This window comes from Microcaecilia unicolor, chromosome 9, assembly GCF_901765095.1.
Source record: "Microcaecilia unicolor chromosome 9, aMicUni1.1, whole genome shotgun sequence".
Lineage (NCBI taxonomy): Eukaryota > Metazoa > Chordata > Amphibia > Gymnophiona > Siphonopidae > Microcaecilia > Microcaecilia unicolor.
In genome coordinates this window covers 166,577,380-166,595,770 of record NC_044039.1, presented here as the reverse complement: position 1 = coordinate 166,595,770, position 18,391 = coordinate 166,577,380, and the positions used below count along the sequence as shown (strand labels likewise).

The 18,391-nt window shown below is 44.1% G+C and overlaps 1 protein-coding gene across 1 annotated transcript in view; it reads left to right on the top strand.

Moving 5' to 3' along the window:
* Positions 1-18,391, top strand: part of FERMT2 (fermitin family member 2) — a gene marked incomplete in the record, with an annotated part of 189,979 nt that overhangs the window by 115,525 nt on the left and 56,063 nt on the right. The window contains 2 exon segments of the mRNA XM_030213706.1: positions 8,741-8,847; positions 8,970-9,191. Of these exon segments, the coding sequence (XP_030069566.1) occupies positions 8,741-8,847; positions 8,970-9,191 (329 nt within the window).

The window sequence follows — 18,391 nt, the reverse complement described above, 5'->3', positions numbered from 1 at the left end:
CACTTACGTACATAAGTGCTGTTCTGTAAATACAAGTATATCTGAAATGGCAAGTGTAGTGGAGCATTGTTGGGACTTGCCGTCATTTAAGCATGAGCGCTTACACCTGCTCTGTGGCTGACATACAGGCTTATTTTCGAAAGAGAAGGGTGCCCATCTTTCGACACAAATCGGAAGATGGGCATCCTCCCAGGGTCGCCCAAATCGGCATAATCAAAAGCCGATTTTGGGCACCCTCAACTGCTTTCCGTTGTGGGGATGACCAAAGTTCTCGAGGGCATGTCGGAAGCATAGCGAAGGCGGGACTAGGGTGTGCTTAACACATGGGCATCCTTGGCCGATAATGGAAAAAAAAAAGGGCGTCCCTGATGAGCACATAGCCGACTTGGTCCATTTTTTCTTGCGACCAAGCTTCAAAAAGGTGCCCGAACTGACCAGATCACCACCGGAGGGAATCAGAGATGACCTTCCCTTACTCCCCCAGTGGTCCCTAACCCCTTCCCACCCTAAAAAAAACTTTTAAAATATTTTTTGCCAGCCTCAAATGTCATACCCAGCTCCTGACAGCAGTATGCAGGTCTCTGGAGCAGTTTTATTGGGTGCAGTGCACTTCAGGCAGGCGGACCCAGACCCATTCCCCCCCCCCACCTGTTACACTTGTGGTGGTAAATGTGAGCCCTCCAAAACCCACAAGAAACCCACTGTACCCACATCTATGTGACCCCACTTCACCCCTTAGGGCTATGGTAGTGTTGTACAGTTGTGGGTAGTGGGTTTTGGGGGGGCTTAGCACCCAAGGTAAGGGAGCTACGCACCTGGGAGCAATTTCTGAAGTCCACTGCAGTGCCCCCTAGGGTGCCCGGTTGGTGTCCTGACATGTCAGGGGGACCAGTGCACTACGAATGCTGGCTCCTCCCACGACCAAATGGCTTGGATTTGGTCGTTTCTGAGATGGGCGTCCTTGGTTTCCATTATCGCTGAAAACCGGGGATGACCATCTCTAAGGTCGACCTAAATGTTAAGATTTCAGTGTCCCCGACCGTATTATCGAAACGAAAGATGAACGCCCATCTTGTTTCGATAATACAGGTTTTCCTGCCCCTTCCCGAGGACGCCCTCAGGAAAACTTGGGCGTCCCCATTTGATTATTCCCCTCATAGTGCTCATGCCTAATTTATAGGCACATACCCAGTTAGGCTAGTATTCTGTAAAGGAAAGTGGGTGCCTACACGGCACCTATTCTATATAGAAACGTATGCACCCTCCAAATGACCGTCATAGTGCACTGGTAGAGCCAACTGCCCAAATAGCTGGCAATGTTCATCCGATATTCATATAATAAAGTGGTTTAATTTAGATAAAAACTGAGTAACGCGGCTGTACATACAGCTCAGCGGTCATATATATTCATCACCACTGACTGTACGTGAATGACTTAAATATCATGGCCAGTGTTTTAAAAAACAGTGACGCTGGGGTTTAAGTTTTAACATTTTTTATTCAGGATAAAAAAACAAACAAAAAAACTCAACATTGAACAGCTAAACAACAAGGTGAAGCAAAAACATTGAGCAATTGCATAACAATAAGCAAAAACATCATACAGCAAAGAGCTGGATAACTTATAGTAACATTATGATCCCATTTTTTGTTTTGTGAGAGAACTTCCACACCCTCCTTCCCACTACCCTAATTTCCTTTCAAATTTAACAATTATAGGCAAGATCACACTCTTCCCCCACAACCCTATTGGAACCCTTATCTTAAACATTCAGGAAGATGACCCGGCATCTGGAAACAGCAACATTGGAGTTTAACCCATTAGTGCCCGATGTTCCCATAATAAACAAATTGATTTGTTCCTATATGGGAACATCAGGCGCTAATAAGTTAAATATTAACCCCCAAATATTCACTACATGTTGTGGGTTCCAAGATCATCCTGTCAAGGATATTTGTGTGTTCTGATCCATGCAGATTCACGCACTCACATTCAGTGTTTCCTCTTTGAGTTCCTCCAGCCTCAGTCCTGCCAGTGTTTGGTGGGGGGGATGATGCTTCCAAGGATTGAAAATGCGATATTGAACAGACAGGTTCTCTGGAGTCCTACAGAACTTGCCTGTCCTTCATTGAAAATGTGTTATTAAAACAGGACCACTGCTGGCAAGAATGTAGGTGGAGCACTCTCACACAGCTTAGAGGGAACATTGTTTGTGAAAACACTCCATTGGTTCTGCATAGATTTACTTTTTAAACTGAGTAAATAAGCATTTGAAATACTTAAATGCTTATCTAATCATTTGAAAGAGGATTTTATTCACTAAATGTTGGATATTTGGGAAGCAGAATACTTGAATAGCAATAATTTGACCTGTGCAGTGAACACTAGCAGATGTCTTTGAGGAGTTTTGGGTTTTTTTTTTTGTCTATTGTAGCATTTACTTCTGTAGCAAATACTCATGATAAATGTGATTCAAAAGCTGAAGACTGCTGGTTTGCTTATGCTGAAGCTAGGAGTATGGCATGCCAGACATGTCTGACAGATTAAAACCTTTTATGGTGGCGTAAACAGATCAGACTGCCAAGTACTCTCTCTCCTTACAGTGATGTAATCTGGGAGATGCAGAAATAGTCTCCTTCAGTACCTTTCTGGGAGCTTTGTCATAACTGATGTGTTCAGGAATTTTGGATGCCCAGGCTTTGCTGAAGTGGAACCCAAGCTCACTCTGAAATATGCTAAGAGCAGGGGTGGGCAACCACAGACCTCAAGGGCCACCCAGTTGGGTTTTCAGGATTTCCACAATAAATATTCATAAGAGTGATTTGTATGGTATACAAATAAATGTTGTGCATATTCATTATGGAAATCATGAAAACCTGACTGGACTGTGGCTGCCTCCCCCTGTGCTAGAAGATTTTTGCCTTCTCCAAAGACAGTTCCCCCAGCCTAACCTCATCAGATCGCTCTTCTACAGACTGGTGTGCTCACTCAGTTGCTTTGTCTACTTCCCCCCACCTTTCCTAAGCTGTATATAATGCAACCCACATATCCACCCATGCAGCGTCTGCTATATTGACTGGCAAGTCCTGCTCCCCTTCAGCTATATTGTGCAAGTTGAAGGCCAGTATCAGAGCTGCCTCCTAGCCCATATGACTGCCACAGGCCTTCAGCATGTACTTTTGAAGCTTTGACGTGCTAGGTGGTACCACCAGTCAAGAAAGATGTTGAAATATATGTATTCAATAGGTAGGTCAAGACCTAATGTGCAAAGGACCATAAAGCATATCCAAAATTGTTCCCAGCATCCTACGCAACTCACATATCTTTAACTACTTTGCAAGCATATCATTTAAATATTCTGCAGTACCAGTGTTGTTATATCTGAAGATCCATAAATATGTTTGCAAAGTAGTTAAAGGTATGTGAGTTGCATAGGATGCTGGGAACAATTTTGGAAAAGGTATGTGAGTTGCATAGGATGCTGGGAACAATTTTGGAAATATATGTATTGCCAGTTAGTGCATATTTTGCATACAGTCAAAACAGGGAAGGCATTCATGTCTCAGTTTGGAAATTTGTGTCTCTACAAATTTTTATTTCAGGGAAAAGCATCTTCAGGGCTTTCCATTTCGTGCTTTTTTAGCCTTCCTATCTTGTGCCACTACTCTTAATCTCTCTCCATGTCAGTGACACTGGGATTGCATTCAACTTATTTTCAGTATGTGGTGCTGGTATGTTCATGCTGGTCTGTAGTCTTCAGACTTGTGAGATCAGGGTAAGCATACAGACATCACACATGTACTTGCATGCCACATGTACTGCCAAGAGCTTTTCTGTGGGCTGCTTGGAGAGAGACAGAAGAACTGTGGTACAAGATAGGAGGGCTAACTGGAAGGATATAGTTATCAGTCCACTTAAAGGCTGGTAGGGAGGGTGTTGGCTAATGAACTAGGGAGAATTGGATGGGGCTGGGTGGGGAAGGAACTGGTTTATGGGGGGTGACAGTCTAGGGAACAGAGCCAAATTGTACATGTTGGGGCCCAGGACAGAAATGTGAAAGGGTCTGAAATCCCACAAGCAAGCTTTTCTTTTTCTGCTTCAAACAGGCTTAGGGCCCCCTGTGGCCTGGTTGCACATCTCTAATGATGGCCCTGCTAGGGAAAGAGTATATTGAAGGGAGAGATTGGTTGGAGGGAGGGACACACCCCACCCCACAACAAATGCACCATCATCATTTTGCGTTTCACAGTTCTGCTTCTTTTCTATTTACAAATAAACTCTGAACAAGTCTAATATGTTTTGACAGCATAGACCTTCAGTCACCACTCCTTCCCATTTTAAGGAGTGTCATTTTCTGATGAATGATTTTGGAGCAGGCACCTGTTTTCACTATTCCAAAGAGATTAGTACATGGAGTAGCTCCAGTCATAGCTTTGGACCAAAGGGATGAGATGGAGGATAAAGTTAATCCTTGGATCTTCTGTATTGAAAACAAAGCTGCATGTTCCGTGTGGTTTTTTTAGATGTCTATTACTCAGTAACTCAAAGTTTAAGAACACTGGTAATAGTTCAAAAATTCATCAAGTTAGCTGTCTTGTAATCTCTTAACCCACATTAACAGGAAAATAACACAATACTTGACTCATCAGATCTGATTGGTCTGTATTGGCTGTAATACAGGGCCAGTTCAAGGGTATCTGATGTCCTAGGTAAACCTTTAGCCATTCTCCCACCCCTCCCCCCCATAGTCCAGGATATCCCCTTCCCTACTCCACCAAGTTGTGTAGCATCTCATCTCCCTTAACCATCTACCCACCCTAGATCCATCAGGGAAAGGTGATGCTGGGCCTTGAGCATAGGCCCACACTTCAAGCCTGCAGCATCCTGTCCCCTCAATTGCAAACTTTTTATTGGAGCTGAAAGGTTCCATACACTGTGGTTCCTACAAGTTTAAAGTGTTGCTCCCCTGCTACTCTACCATCTTAGGCAGGCACCTGGTGTGCCTAATGGTAAGGCTGACCATGCAGTGATGTCACAAATTGTATTGAACTAATTCTGGTTGAGCCTGGTCCAACCTAGGCACCAAGCTTTTTTTTTGGGGGGGGTGGGGGGGGGCATACCATACTGCCCTTTGAAGTCTGGATCCACAAATAGAAGGGCCTGAAGGGGGGCTGGGGATGCAGTTTTTGTGCAGTGGCTGCCCTGAGATCTCTCACTGTAAACTTCTCATTTTATGTATTGATATTTTGTGACTTAGAACTTTTAGAGCTTAGCTGTGCATGGTGCTTACAAGTAAAAATTATGTAATTGATATAAGTTAGCATCTTAATGAGGAATACATATAAATAACTATTTCTGCATCCTCAGTCAAAGTAACATAAATGATAAAAGCAGAAAGACTGGATTCATCTAGTCGACCATTTATTCCTGTCCACAGTGCCCAGGATATTTCATTTATTATATTTATACCAGCCTATTAAAATATTTCTAGGTGGTTCCCAAACATATACATTGCATCCGCCATCCATAGACTCAAGGCTGGGCATCCAGATGGCAAATGAAATTTAATATAGACAAATTCAAAGTGATGCACATTTGAAAGTATAATCCGAATCATAGTTACCGGATGCTAGGGTCCACCTTAGGGGTCAGCACCCAAGAAAAAGATCTAGGTGTCGTAGATAATACACTAAAATCTTCTGCCCAGTGTGCAGCGGCGGCCAAAAAAGCAAACAGGGATGCTAGGAATTATTAGGAAAGGGATGATAAATAAGGCCAAGAACACTGTAATGCCTCTGTATTGCTCCATGGTGCAGCCTCACCTTGAGTATTGATATAGCGGAATTAGAAAAGTTCAAAGAAGAGTGACCAAAATGATAAAGGGGGTGGAACTCCTCTCATGAGGAAAGGCTAAAGAGGTTGGGGCTCTTCAGCTTTGAAAAGAGACAGCTGAAGAAAGGTATGATTGAGGTCTACAAAATCCTGAGTGGTGTAGAATGAGTAGAAGCAAATCGATTTTGAGAGTTTAAAAAAAAAAAAAGTACAAGGACTAGGGGACACTTAATGAAATTACACGGAAATAGTAACATAGTAGATGACGGCAGAAAAAGATCTGCACGGTCCATCCAGTCTGCCCAACAAGATAAACTCATATGTGCTACTTTTTGTGTATACCCTACCTTGATTTGTACCTGTCCTCTTCAGGGCACAGACCGTATAAGTCTGCCCAGCACTATCCCCGCTTCCCAACCACCAGCCCCACCTCCCACCACCGGCTCTGCCACCCAATCTCGGCTGAGCTGAGGATCCATTCCTTCTGAACAGGATTCCTTTATGTTTATCCCACGCATGTTTGAATTCCGTTACCGTTTTCATTTCCACCACCTCCCGCGGGAGGAAATATTTTTTCACTCAGTGAATTGTTAAGGTCTGGAAGTCATTGCCAGAGGATGTGGTAACAGTGGTTAAAAAAGATTTGGACAAATTTCTGGAGGAAAAGTCCATAGTCTGCTATTGAGACAGACATGGGGAAGCCACTGCTTTCCCTGAAATTGGTCACATGGAATGTTGCTACTATTTGGGTTTCTAAAACAAAAAGGGGCATAACACCACTCCACAAATATCAAAGAAAATAGGAGTAGTAGAGCAACATGGCAAGTACAAGAATATAAATGTAATGTATACAAATCCAATATATTGAATTTGTTCCAATCTCCAAAACTATAATTATATATCAAGTTGATCCACACAGGTCAAAAATATATAATATATTCTAATCTCAAAAGATGTGTAATTACTCATCTTCCAGTAAAGGCTATGAGGCATCAGATGTCAAACGTATAATGAGCTAGAGGATCTCTTGTAGCGCAAAGCTATTTCAGATCCAAGCTCTTGAACTGAACGTCTTTTTGGAAGATGGTGTCGCTATGCTATGCACCTTTGATAATTTCAGCGACTGCTTTTATTACCCTGGAAACAGGCAGTGACGTTCCTAGCCTGGATGACACCCGGGGCGGATCGCTGATGCGCCCCCCCCCCCCCCCTGGGTGCAGCGGCGCGCGCCTGTCGGCTCCGAGTTCACTAATTTTGCTCGTTCGCTGCAGCTCCCTCTTCCCCGGAACAGGAAGTAATCTGTTTGGGGCAGAGGGAGCACTGGAAACAGGTCTTGTTGATTGAAACACCTTGACTGTTTGTGGGCATTGGCTTTTGTGAACTTTTCTTCACTGCGCTGTGGTCTGTGTCAGGGGCGTAGCCAGACCTCGTTAGGGGGGCCAGAGCCAAGGTGAGGGGGCACATTTTAGCCCCCCCTCCTGGCAACACCTCCCCCCGCTGCCACCACCAGCACCACCTCCAACAACTTTGGACCCCCCCCCCTTGCCGACGACCCTCTCGACACCCCCCTCCCGCCCGCCGTTGCCTACCTTTGCTCCAGCACTAAAAAAAAAAAAAAAAAAAACACCCCTGCATCTTCTGATGCTGTCAACGCGACGGTGAACACCGCACCACCCTGGACCTCAGCCACCCTCAGAGGGCCCCAGGTACCAAATTATTTAACCCCCTATGGGTTACATTCGTTTGGGTTCTGAGTCTGAGGTCCAGCACGTACAATGTGCAGGACGTCAGACTCACAGAAACAGAACAAAGCCCTGCAGATCGCAAGGCTTTGTTCTGTTTCTGTGAGTCTGACGTCCTGCATGTTGTACGTGCAGGACGTCGGACTCAGAAACCAAACAAAGGAAGAAGACTTCAGCTGGCGGGGGTTGGGGTCTCCCGCCAGCAAAGGTAGCAGACTGCCACGGCGGGTTGACGGCTGGAGGGGGGGTTGAGAGGGTCGTTGGTAGGGGGGTCCAGGGCCAAATCCACGAGGGCCCAGGCCCCCCTGGCTCCATAGCAGCTACGCCCCTGCTGTGTATATTTCAAGCTAAGTAGTCGCTTCTGTTTATTTTGACAGTGTTTTTGAAAGTGTGATGATACATTTATTGTTTTTAAATATCAGTTAAAACTGGGCTATTGAGGCAAATGATTGAAACTCTGGGAGCGCGGATCTGGAATAGCTTTATGCTATAAGATATTCTATAGCTCATTACATGTTTGACATCTGATGCCTCATAGCCTTTACTGGAAGATCAGTAATTAAACAACATCTTTTGAGATTAGACTATATTATATATTTTTGACCTGTGTGTAAATCAAATTGATAGAATTAGTGTTATACTTTTGGAAGTTGGAACATATTCAATATATTGGGTTTGTATATATTTTATTTTCTTGTGGTTGCCACGTTGCTTCTACCACTCCTATTTTCTTTGATACTGTCCATGCCAAAACGTGGTACCCTGCCGAGTCAACTTAAACACTTAAATTAACAGATTTAACACCTATAATTTCAATTTTGAGTCCTGAGTCTGTTTTTGAAGTGCCTGATCCAGTTCCCACTCCTTGTTGTTTGGCTTTGTTCACTCCATGAAACTTTTGTGTTCTTTCCACTTTTTGTGGTTTTTTGCACTTGTCTCAACATCAGCCCATCATACTATTTCATGAACCAAAAGCAGTGCGTCTTTGTACTGTAATATTTCATTTCTATATGGAAAGCTTGATTTGGATATTTAAATCCCATTTTGTTCCCTTTGTTTTGCTTACTGAAGCAGATAACACATCTTGATGTAATTTAAGAAGGGTACAGAACGCAAGGTCATTTCTAAAAATTGTTCTCATTAGGTGTTCCTGTTTTTATTACAGGGTGTGAGGTTACGCCTGATGTTAACATTTCAGGTCAGAAGTTCAATATCAAACTTCTTATTCCAGTCGCAGAGGGTATGAATGAAATCTGGCTTCGCTGTGACACTGTAAGCTTATTACTATTGACAGTTTCTTTACTTTTACTTCATTTTGGTCCCGAGGTGAACTTTAAATGATATCGACTTTATTCTTTCCCACCCCCTGTCTTTTTTTTTTTTTTGCTGTGCAGGAAAAGGAATATGCACACTGGATGGCAGCCTGTAGGCTAGCTTCGAAGGGCAAGACCATGGCAGATAGTTCTTATAACCTAGAAGTTCAAAACATTCTGTCCTTCTTGAAAATGCAGCATTTGAATCCAGATCCCTCGTTCATTCCAGATCAGATTACCACTGACTTGAATCCTGAGTGCTTGGTGTCTCCTCGCTACCTGAAAAAGTACAAAAACAAGCAGGTATCTGATATGTTAGTCGTCTGCTTTACATGTGATTGAATGTTAATTTTATGATTTTCAACATGAACTATTTTGCATAAATTCCTATAATTTGCTTTTTTTGTATTTTTTTGGAAACTATTCATGGGCCGATGATGCCTGCGTTTGCTACCACCTTGTGATCAGAGTCCCCAAGCGCATGAAAAAAACGTGCTCGTGGGCTCTGACCACAACTATGCAAATGCATGCTAAACAGGGCTGTTAGCGCAAGTAGCATGCAAATGCATCTAAACATATTCCTCCTCAGAGTGCAGCACACCAACCATTGGTGCGCTGTCTGTGGCAAACCCTGTGCCAGCTCGGAGCTGGCGTTAAGGTTTGTAGGCCATTGGGGAGGAATAGTGAGCCCTGTCCAGCATGCATTTGCATGCTAGCTGACTCCCCCACTCCCCACAATCCATCCCCCCCACAGGAGCAGGAACCCCAACCCCTAGCCAGCGACACGGGGACTGGAGGTCCCCCCCCCCCCCCCAAAAAAAAAGTCCTGGTGGCCCAGTGGTTCGCAGATCAAGCCCCCACCAACCTGGTGGTCTAGCAGCCCTCTTCCCTGCCTCCCCCGTACCTTTGTTGGAGGACGGAGGTAGTACACTCCCCTCTCTTCCAGCAGCGCCACCTTGAAAATAGTGGTGCCCAGTCCTGTCCATTGTATCCTGCGATGCGCTAGGCGGGGCTTCACACCAAATAAGGGAGTTTACCTTTGTTGGAGGAGGGAGGTAGTATACTCCCTCCACTTCCAGCGCCACCTTGAAAATGGCAGTGCTCTGCCCAGGACATCCTGGGATGCACTAGGCAAGGCTTCGCACCATATAAGAGAGAAAGGTGCATCCCAGGATGCACTGGGCAGAGCTCTGCACTGCCATTTTCAAGGCTGCACTGGAAGAGGAGGGAGTGTACTACCTCCCTTCTCCAACAAAGGTAAGGGGGCATGGAAGGGAGCCGCTAGATAGCCAGGTTGGGAGGGCTTGATTTTTGTGGCCCACTGGGCCACCAGGGCTTTTTTTTTTTGGGGGGGGGGGGGAAGATGTCAGGGATCTCCAACTCCCCACGAACTTGTGTCAGGGTAGTTGGGAGGGAACAGAGGTCTACAGGACCTCCAGCCCCCGTGTTGTTGGGGTAGGGGTTCGGTGGGGGCACTAGGCCACCAGGGCCTTGCTGTTTGGGGTCTGGTGGTCCCATGGACCTTCAGCCCCTGTGTTTGACAGGTCTGGGCTTTTGTCAGCCTAGACCTGTCAAACAAGTGCGGGAGGATGTGCTCAGGCACAATCCTCCCACATTTTACCCTATGATCAGAGATAATAGCTTGCATAAATTTGCATGCTGTCAGAATAGGGGACGGTAAAGCCCCACGCTGTTTGGAACAGCGTGGGGCTTTTGGTCATCAGGTCTCCTTTGGATCCTTTTGACTAGTTTTGCTCTTAGTGTGTGCATGTGTGTCTTGTTTAATTTGGACACGTGCTTGCTCTTAATCTCCTTGTGGTGTACTCAAGTGCTTATGCAGCATTTGTGTTCTGCATGTGGAGATGTTCTAATCGGTATTATCACAGCAGCACTCACCACTTTGCTTACTTTCATAGCCAAAGATATTGAGTAGGGAGCACTGAAATCAGGATGACAAATGGGAAGCTTAATTTTAACTGTTAAATAGATTTGCAAGGTTTACTTGTACTGCTGTTTCAGAGATTAGATCCCCCATAATACAGATTGGACCTAGAACCCTTTTTCCCTAAAAAGAAATTATAATGAAGTTGCTCAGATGGATCACATTAATTGTTCATGGCCAAACTTGTAATTTAATAAGCACCGAAATCTATGCCTCTTTCCAGAAAACTCTCGTTGCAGTGCTGGTGGTGTGATCCTCTTTTGTAGGTCCAGGGGCTGAGGTGGGTGAGGGAGCATATTGGGAAGATGGGGGTGGGGGGATAATGGAGAACATTTTATCATTGGTACTGCTGAGGTCAATTTGGAGTGTTAAATTGGCAACAAATTATATTACCAATTGGGGCAAAAATTCTAGTGCAAACTCTAGTAAATGGCAGAGTAGCTCTCGTTGTCAAGAACAGTAAAAGAGCCTCTAAGCCTTTTAATGCACATAACTTTCTTCTTGTAGTGTAGAACTACATGAAGTTTGATGTGTTGTGGGAGTAGTGTGGAATGGAGGAAATGCAGCCCTAGGGGAATTCATGGAATGCAGTCTGCACACAAAAAAAAGAGCAGGATTGATTTAGATTTCAATGTAATTGAGCAGTTTTATACAGATGTAGCCCACCAAAATATAACAGCTGTCAGAAGTCTCAAAAAGTCATCCCAAGGAAAAAAAAAAAGCCTAAGAGGCTTTGCAACTTGATAAAGCCAGAGGGAACTAAAGTGGTCTAAAAAAAATAACCACTAAAAAAATGTATTGAAGGAAAAAGGGAGAATTCAGTATAGGCTGTATCCAGTGGTGTGCTGGAGCGGGCTCTCAAGGGCTCACGAGAGCCGTTTGTTGAGTTTTTAAGAATTTTGGGAGCCGGTTGTTAAAGTAGGCCTCCCCATAGCTACTTTAACAACTGACTCCCAAAATGTGGGCTTGGGCCCCCTCCTGAATTCTCTTTTACTTTGCTGGCAGTGATGTTGGCCCCACTAGCCAAGTAAATAGACTGCTGCTGCTCCCTGCTCCTTGTTTCTGACTCTGAGCATCAGGCTGGGACTTTTCATGCAAGCGCAAGAAGGTTCCATCATGCTGCTCAGAGCCAGAAACAAGCAGCAGAGAATGGTGGCAGTCCATTTATTGGCTGGTGGGGTTCGGCAAAGGTATGCCTAGCATGCCCACACAAGGGAGGGGAGAGAGAGGCATGTATTCCCCCCCCCCCCCCCAATTTCAGGGCGCGGCTATGCCCGGAGAGAGAGCCCATTGTTAAAAATTTACCAGCACACCCCTGGCTGTATCCAACAGCCAAGCCCGTTCTCGGTGAAAAAACGCCAACTAATACGACTCACTTAAACACTCTATACATCATTAGACATATCCTTCGATAACTTATTATTTTTGTATTTAAACTAGCAAAGTTCCTAATGAAAATATCAAGTGGAAAAATATAAAAGCCAATAGGCCCAATCCAAAAATAGCCATCTACTGCAAGGAAAACTCATCCAGGTTCCCCAATATGAATACCAATTGTCTCGTTTCAAAATATAACAGCAATTTCAATATCCTATATGTATGATGCAAAGCCTGTAGCACCAGTCTGCTCAAAAGCAGCTGAAGATGTCACTTGTCTTATTACTGTGACTCCCTTTGATTGATTTTCTGCTGTTTGAATGTCGAACAGAGCACCCTGTTTCAGAAACTCTTTCGTCATTGATGCTGGTGCTGTGCAAACTTCTAGACCATAAGCAGCGGACTTCTCTTCTTTATCAGTGTGATTGCATACTCCTCGCTGCCGCTGACATTGAACAACAGTTCCCCTCCTTGCTCCTTCCTTGCTTTTGCATTAGCTCTCATGGCTTCCAAAATTTACATTTTAAGGGCTTTTGACATTACACTCATCTTTATTTGTGGCCATATGGAGTTATAAATCCATTCATCTTATTTGCTGTAGACTCATCCTTTTGGGTAATTCTTATGTATGTTAAAGGTAGTACATATACATTTTTAATCATTTCAGTAAACCATAGTTTTGAGGTTCGGCAGCTGAATTTGCAACAGTCAATTTCTATAGTAGCAAAAAAAAAAAAAAAAACATAATCGGAAGCTTCAGTATGAAAGCTTTCTCAGCAGAAGTGTAAATGCCAATGAGGAAAACTTATGAATCTGAAGTGCGAAAAAAAAATTCCTGTTTTCATTGAAAGAATTAGATTGTCTCTCATAGATTTAAAAGTCTAAAAGGTAGCTGAAGGAGAAGATTTCAATACTGAATCTGTAGCTTTGAATATGTACAGATAATAAGTCTAGTGGTGTTGGGGGATTTGTGTTAGATAATGTAAGCAAATTCCACAGACATGAAGTTAATGCAAATGGGTATTTAAAAAAATCCACTGATTTACACTATAAAAATAGTGTCTGTGAACATGTAGTTTTCAGCCTCTGAAATAAGTTTCTTTCCATGAACCATGTTTATTGAAGGAATTTCAGTTGGGTCACCCTTTTTATAGAAGACTCGTATCTCATTGTGTGTGGCAAATCAAAATACAGCTTTAAGCCATTAAATCAAAAAGACATAATAAACACAGTATATATAAATCATAACAAAATACATAATACTCTCTCATCCATGGCTCTGACTAGGGAGAAAAAGATGCGAACCCAACTAAACACTCCCTACTGATCAGTTGTAAAGCACCACTAAGCTAAACATTGCAGACACACAGAGACAAGGTCCTGCTTTTGTGCAGCTTAGATCTAGTCCAGGAAAACATACCATCCCAAAATCACCCCTTCCCCCAACCCTGCTGCATTCTAGGAGCAAAGTGAAGTATTACTTTGTAGTCTGGGCATTTTACAAACCTAAAACTTTTAAATATCGGAAACCTACAGTTTTTGATAAAATAAAATTTTTTTTGTCTTCAGAAGCTATTATACCGTTAAACAGGGACAAAAAACCAAATATTGGGATTTACTTGAGGTGCTGGGAAAGTGAATGCAACTATCTATAATTCCTGTTTTGATCCTGATATAGTGGCATGCATGAGTATTAAATTTAACATTCAGCTGAAATTTAGAGCTGATCAGCTGTATGGGGGAGGGCAAAAACTTGCATTTTCCATCAGTGACCACAGGCTTGTTCACGCACAAAGCACTTTGGAAACATTAACTGTTTGTACTTACCTACCTTTTTTTTAGAAGGGGTGTGATTGGTGAGGGAAGAGTGGTGCCATCTAGTGGTTAAAAGTAGGTCCCATTACATGGAAGAATGCTTGATTCAAAATCTTGAATCTACAAACAGATGTTTGTTTTAAATGGCTATAGAAAGACTGATATTGCTGGTTTTCATTACGATTGCTGGTTTTCATTTACATGCCGGTTCTTCACTTTGCATCTCTTCTTCCTAAGGAAACGTGCATGACTTTGGCTGGACTTGTTTTGCTGAAAATTGGCTCCCCCCTTTTGCGTTTGTCAGTTTTCTCACTGCTTTTTTTTTTTTCTTTTTTTCCTTCTCTGCTTTTTTTTCTTTTTCCTGCATTGTCATCTGCAGCCAGGCTATTAAGAGATTTGGTAAGTTAACAGTGAAAGGATTTAAGGCACACACCTGCATGTGAAAGACATTCAACCGTTGGAATGGGGATAGCATTTGAAGAGAGAGTGCATAATTACATATACTTGCCTGGAAACATCTGCCCTGTGTAACAAGCTTTAGACTCCCTGAAAACACATTTTTTCATTGGTAAGACTGGTATAATGTTTAATAAAAAATAAAAAAAAATTATCCTACCAATAAATAAAAGTTCTAGTCAGTAGTACAGTACTACAGAGGAAACAGCATACACATATACAGCACATTCATTAAAATACGTGCAATATAAAAAGATAAAACATTACTCAAATCAACCTGCAAAAGCCTGAGTAAATAAGTCTTAACCACCTACTTAAATCAGACTATCAGGTTTTTAACTAACCTCTAAGACACAGCATTCCATAATTGCGAGCCTATGATGGAGGCTAGATGTGTTCAGCCATGCCTGAAAGTTAAGTGATCCACTTACATGCAGGATTCATCTCCTAGTAGGCATATTCTTTAAAAATGCTTCAGGGTTCCAAAAGGATGTTCATAAATTGGTGGTTTAATCCTCCCAGTTCGGTTAGGATCCAAATGGTTCATGTCCCCGGTGGGGTTGGCTGACAGGGCACAAACACCCCTGTATGTACAGGTTTCCAGTCTGCCAAAGGCCAAGAAGGAATATCTGCAGCATGACTCGTATCTTGCATTTAATCTTGTTGATGAGACCCAGAAATTGGTGATTTATTTGGGGAGGGGAAATTCTACTTGGAGGTTTCAAATTTTCTTTTCATTTAAATATGAAAGTCACAATGAAGATACATTTGTTAAGTATTATGTTATGACTGTTGCTGCAGATGCAGGATGAACTTTAATATGAATTCAAGAGAGGGAAAACAACCAGGGGTCCACAGTATTACCTGTTGGAAGAAATGTATTTGTGGAATCCTGTTAATTAGAATTCTTCCAGTGTGTTCTGAAAATGGCCTGTATTTATTTCAAGTACTTTATGAGCTGTTTGTTTTGGGGTTTTTTTTAACAGTGGTAGCAGCACTATAGAGCAGGGCTTACAAACCTGACTTAGGGACTGCCCAGTCAGTCAGGTTTTCACAGTATCTGCAGTGAATATTTACAAGATATAGAGACGAGCATGCAAATTTCTCTATGCATATTCTGAAAACCCACATGGCTGGGGGGGGGGGGGGGGCCCTCAGGACAGGTTGGTACCCCCTGCTCTACAGCAGTAGTTCTCAAAACTGTCCTGAGCAACCACCAGCCAGTTGGTGTTCAGGATCTCTCTAATGAATATGCTTTAAACTATTTTGATGACTCATAAACTTTTTCACAAATATTTATTCAATGTCCTTCAAACAAATAAATGTTAAATACATATCTAAAGCACACACTAAATCATTACCATATTCTTACATTTGCCAATAATGTCACATAATAATACAAAACATCTCATATGAATGCTTAGCTGGAATCCCTCTATCTGCACAGAATCCAGGTTCTTCCAAATGTAGTCATTTCCTTAGTGTTAGCAGCAGATGAATCCAAAGACTTGTGGGTTGTGCCCATCTGCCAGCAGGTGGAGATAAAGAGCACTGAATTGCACTGTCTTATGGGATGGAATGCTCACTGGCCAGTCAGTATTCTCTATCTCCAGCAGCTGATTGATGGTCTCGTCTCATCCATGCTCCTGGCGTCATCTGTGATCGTTCCTGTCTGGGCCACAGTTCAGTGTAGCTCGAGGTGGCGGCTGAGCAGTACCACCTTTAGGGGGTACACCTGGTCACCCCAGGTCCCTCCGCCCCCTGCACCCCACCCCCCCCCCCAGCCCTGTCTCCCTTCTCCTTCCTCACTAGCACAACTTTAAAAAAACTAAACTAAACATAAGATAGATGCAGCTAGTGGGCAGTTTATTCTGCTCATTTGCTCTAGCTTGGCTGCCAGAGGCTTCTGGTTTTGGAGAGGGTCAGGCCCTGGAAGTATTTGCCTGAGACCTCCCCTCCCGATGACTGGCTCTATGGATGAGTGTACCTTGAAAGTCCTTCTACTCGGGGCTGCAACTTCTTTGCAGTGCTATTTAGGGACTCTGAGACTGTTGAACAATTCTTTCGCTGTACTCGGTAGAGAGCAACGATGGGGCCTGGCCTGAAGTCTTTACTTGTCTCCCTGTTATCAGGGGAGCCCAGGAATACAAAGGCTGCGATGGTTTCCCATGTACATGAGGTGCGCGATGCATCTTACAGGAGGTGGGCAGTTGGCCAGCGGCCATTTACATCGCAGTCTGGGACTGCATTGCCTGCTTTGCCTGACCCGGCTCTTCAGTTCAGTGGGTGTTCTGCCTTTGTGGTCGATGGCTTCAGGTGCTTCTGTTTCAGGTAGAGGACTCTCAGCGTGCAGGCAGTGCCTTTTTGGGTCCCCCAGTTGCCCCAGGAGTTTCTAGTCTCCTCAGTTCTTTGCAGTCCTTGGCTGCTGCCCTGACGGGGTCCTTTGGGATCCAGTGGGGGGGGGGGGGGGGGGGAGGAGGTTCTTGACCCCCCCCCCTCTTCTTCTCCTCTTGCAGGGAGCAGGTCAAGGCTGTTTTGTTTCTTCTTCCCTCTTGCAGGATGGTTAAGTGGTCGGGGGAGCTCTTCCTAAGGGGGCCAAGACCTTTCCCTACAATTTGAACATTTCAAAGGGGGTGTGCCCTGGGTTTCATGCCCTGGCCCGTCCTGTGCTTGATTTGGCACTGCTGATACCCGCTTCTGCAGCCTATACCCTCTGAGTGTAGTGGCAGTTTTCTCTAGTCCTGGTGGGGCCCAGATTGTACTGCTGGTTCCTTTTTAGTTAGCCACTGTTGTCTCATCAGTTTGGCAGCGGGCAGTTACATCAATACACAAAAAAAACAGCTTCACCTTAACAGTTTCCCTCTCCGGTGGTGGAAGTTTGTGTTGCCTGGTCTCTATTGAGTTTGGCGGGGTGGCTCTGTCCTCATGCCCGTTTTTCCTGTTCTCCTGGCCTTCTTGGGGACCGAGAAGACTGGAATCCTCTCTCCTATCTTGTACAACTTTTTGTGCTGGTTTTTTTCCATATCTTTGCAGAGGGGTTTAGGCTTCAGTCAAGATTTGCACTACTAGCTCCATGTTTCTGTTGGAAGTTCCATTTAGCTCATTTTCTGAGGCCAGACCTATCCTGGTTTTGGGGGTGGTCATGACCTCTCAGGGTTGCCATACTGCCTTTTGTTCCGGGCACAGTATTTAAGGTGCTTTGGGAAGCATGACAGTTTTTCTGGAGGATGGCTGGCTTTCGGCATGCAAGTCACAGGTGCCTGGCTGGTTGGTATATACTCTTGGAGGCTGTGGTACTCCACTCTGTTGCTACTGGGTCATCTTTTTCTGCACTCTCCCATATTGCTGGACTTGGCAAGCAGGTCATTGCATGTCTGGGGCGACTAGCTCTATGCTACAGGGCTACAGGTTGAGTGTCCCGCAGTAGTTCTGCCTTCGCGTAAATGGTCACTGTCATTGGCCAAACCATGCCATACTTGTTCCAGCCATCGCTAAAGCAGCAGTGTCACTGCTTCTGTTCTGCTTGACCTGTTTGCCTGGAATTGGATGGCTAGCATTTATTACAGAGCTACTTCTATGTAGAAGGATAGAGTAATGGTTCCTGCAACCAGCTGAGAGTGCGCATGGAGATCCAGAGGCATCTGGTGCTTCTACTGCTGCAGCTTGCCGTCAGTGGGGCACAAGGGTACCAACAGTCTTATTCTACTACTCCTTTTGGCTATTGGCCACGCCAGGCAGCTATAGTTCACAGCCACACCAGCCAATTCTTGCTTCTCCTAACAAGAGGACATAGGCATTGGTCAGCTGCTGTTTCTTTTCAGTCACATTGCGTGGGCTACCTTTGGAGGTGCATTTTGTTTGGTGGTGATCTGGAGCAGTTAGTTGCAGGCCTAAGGACCTGCACCTTTCTGCT